Genomic DNA, 699 nt, shown 5'->3' with positions numbered 1-699 from the left:
TCCCTGGCCGTTTTCCTGGGTGATAGCCGCTTTGCTCCCTTGTCGAGGCTATAGCGACTGATGTCCAGGAACCTGGCCTGGGTGCCCCCTCTGTGAGCAGCTGGACGTCTGGCTGGTGCCCAGCCCTGTGCCTTGCTCCTAGTACCTGGCCCCATGTGGCCAGAGAGGAAGCCTTGTGTCAGGAGTGCGGGCCCTGAAACCCGCTGCCTGGCAGCCCTGGGCTGGGCGGGGCTTTCCCTAGGAGCAGGGGGGCTGCTCTAGGCTGGGCCCTAGCCCACGGGAGTGTCTACACTGCGGGTTTGCCTCTGGAGGCCGCTGGCACCCGTGAAGCAGTACCTGAGGCCCTGCAGCATGGGCCTCCCTTTGTAGGGGGTGCTGAGGTGTGTGCAGCCCTGTGAGTAGGGGGATCTCTGTTCCCAGGTGACATGAGCTCCCGGCACTTCAAACCTGAGATCAGGGTGACTTCGCTCCGCTTCTCCCCCACCGGTGAGCCCTGGGCTTTGGGTCATCAGGGTGGGAGAGGTGGGCTTGGTCCCAATGGGCTTCTGGGCCTGTCACCCTGCTCCCAGGGCCAGCTCTGGGCACCGCAGTCCCCCTGGGGTCAGATGTCATCTGTGTCCTTGCTGGAGGGCAGCTGTGGCTGCAGACATGCCTGGCATGGGGCCACGGAGACAGGCGGCTCCCCCACCCCCCCACAGT

The 699-nt window shown here is 65.2% G+C and overlaps 1 protein-coding gene across 2 annotated transcripts in view; it reads left to right on the top strand.

Annotated features, from left to right (window-relative positions):
- The window catches only part of PWP2 (PWP2 periodic tryptophan protein homolog (yeast)), a 14,836-nt gene that overhangs the window by 11,185 nt on the left and 2,952 nt on the right, over positions 1–699 (top strand). For both annotated transcript variants that reach the window (XM_010834896.1, XM_010834897.1), the window contains exon 18: positions 421–486. In XM_010834896.1, coding sequence (XP_010833198.1) covers positions 421–486 — 66 coding nt within the window. The remainder of the gene's footprint in view (positions 1–420; positions 487–699) is intronic.

The sequence above is a fragment of the Bison bison genome, unplaced genomic scaffold (genome assembly GCF_000754665.1).
Source record: "Bison bison bison isolate TAMUID 2011002044 unplaced genomic scaffold, Bison_UMD1.0 scf7180017864037, whole genome shotgun sequence".
In the NCBI taxonomy this organism is placed as follows: domain Eukaryota; kingdom Metazoa; phylum Chordata; class Mammalia; order Artiodactyla; family Bovidae; genus Bison; species Bison bison.
Note: the sequence above shows the minus strand (reverse complement) of the source record. Positions and strands in the feature narration are given on the sequence as shown.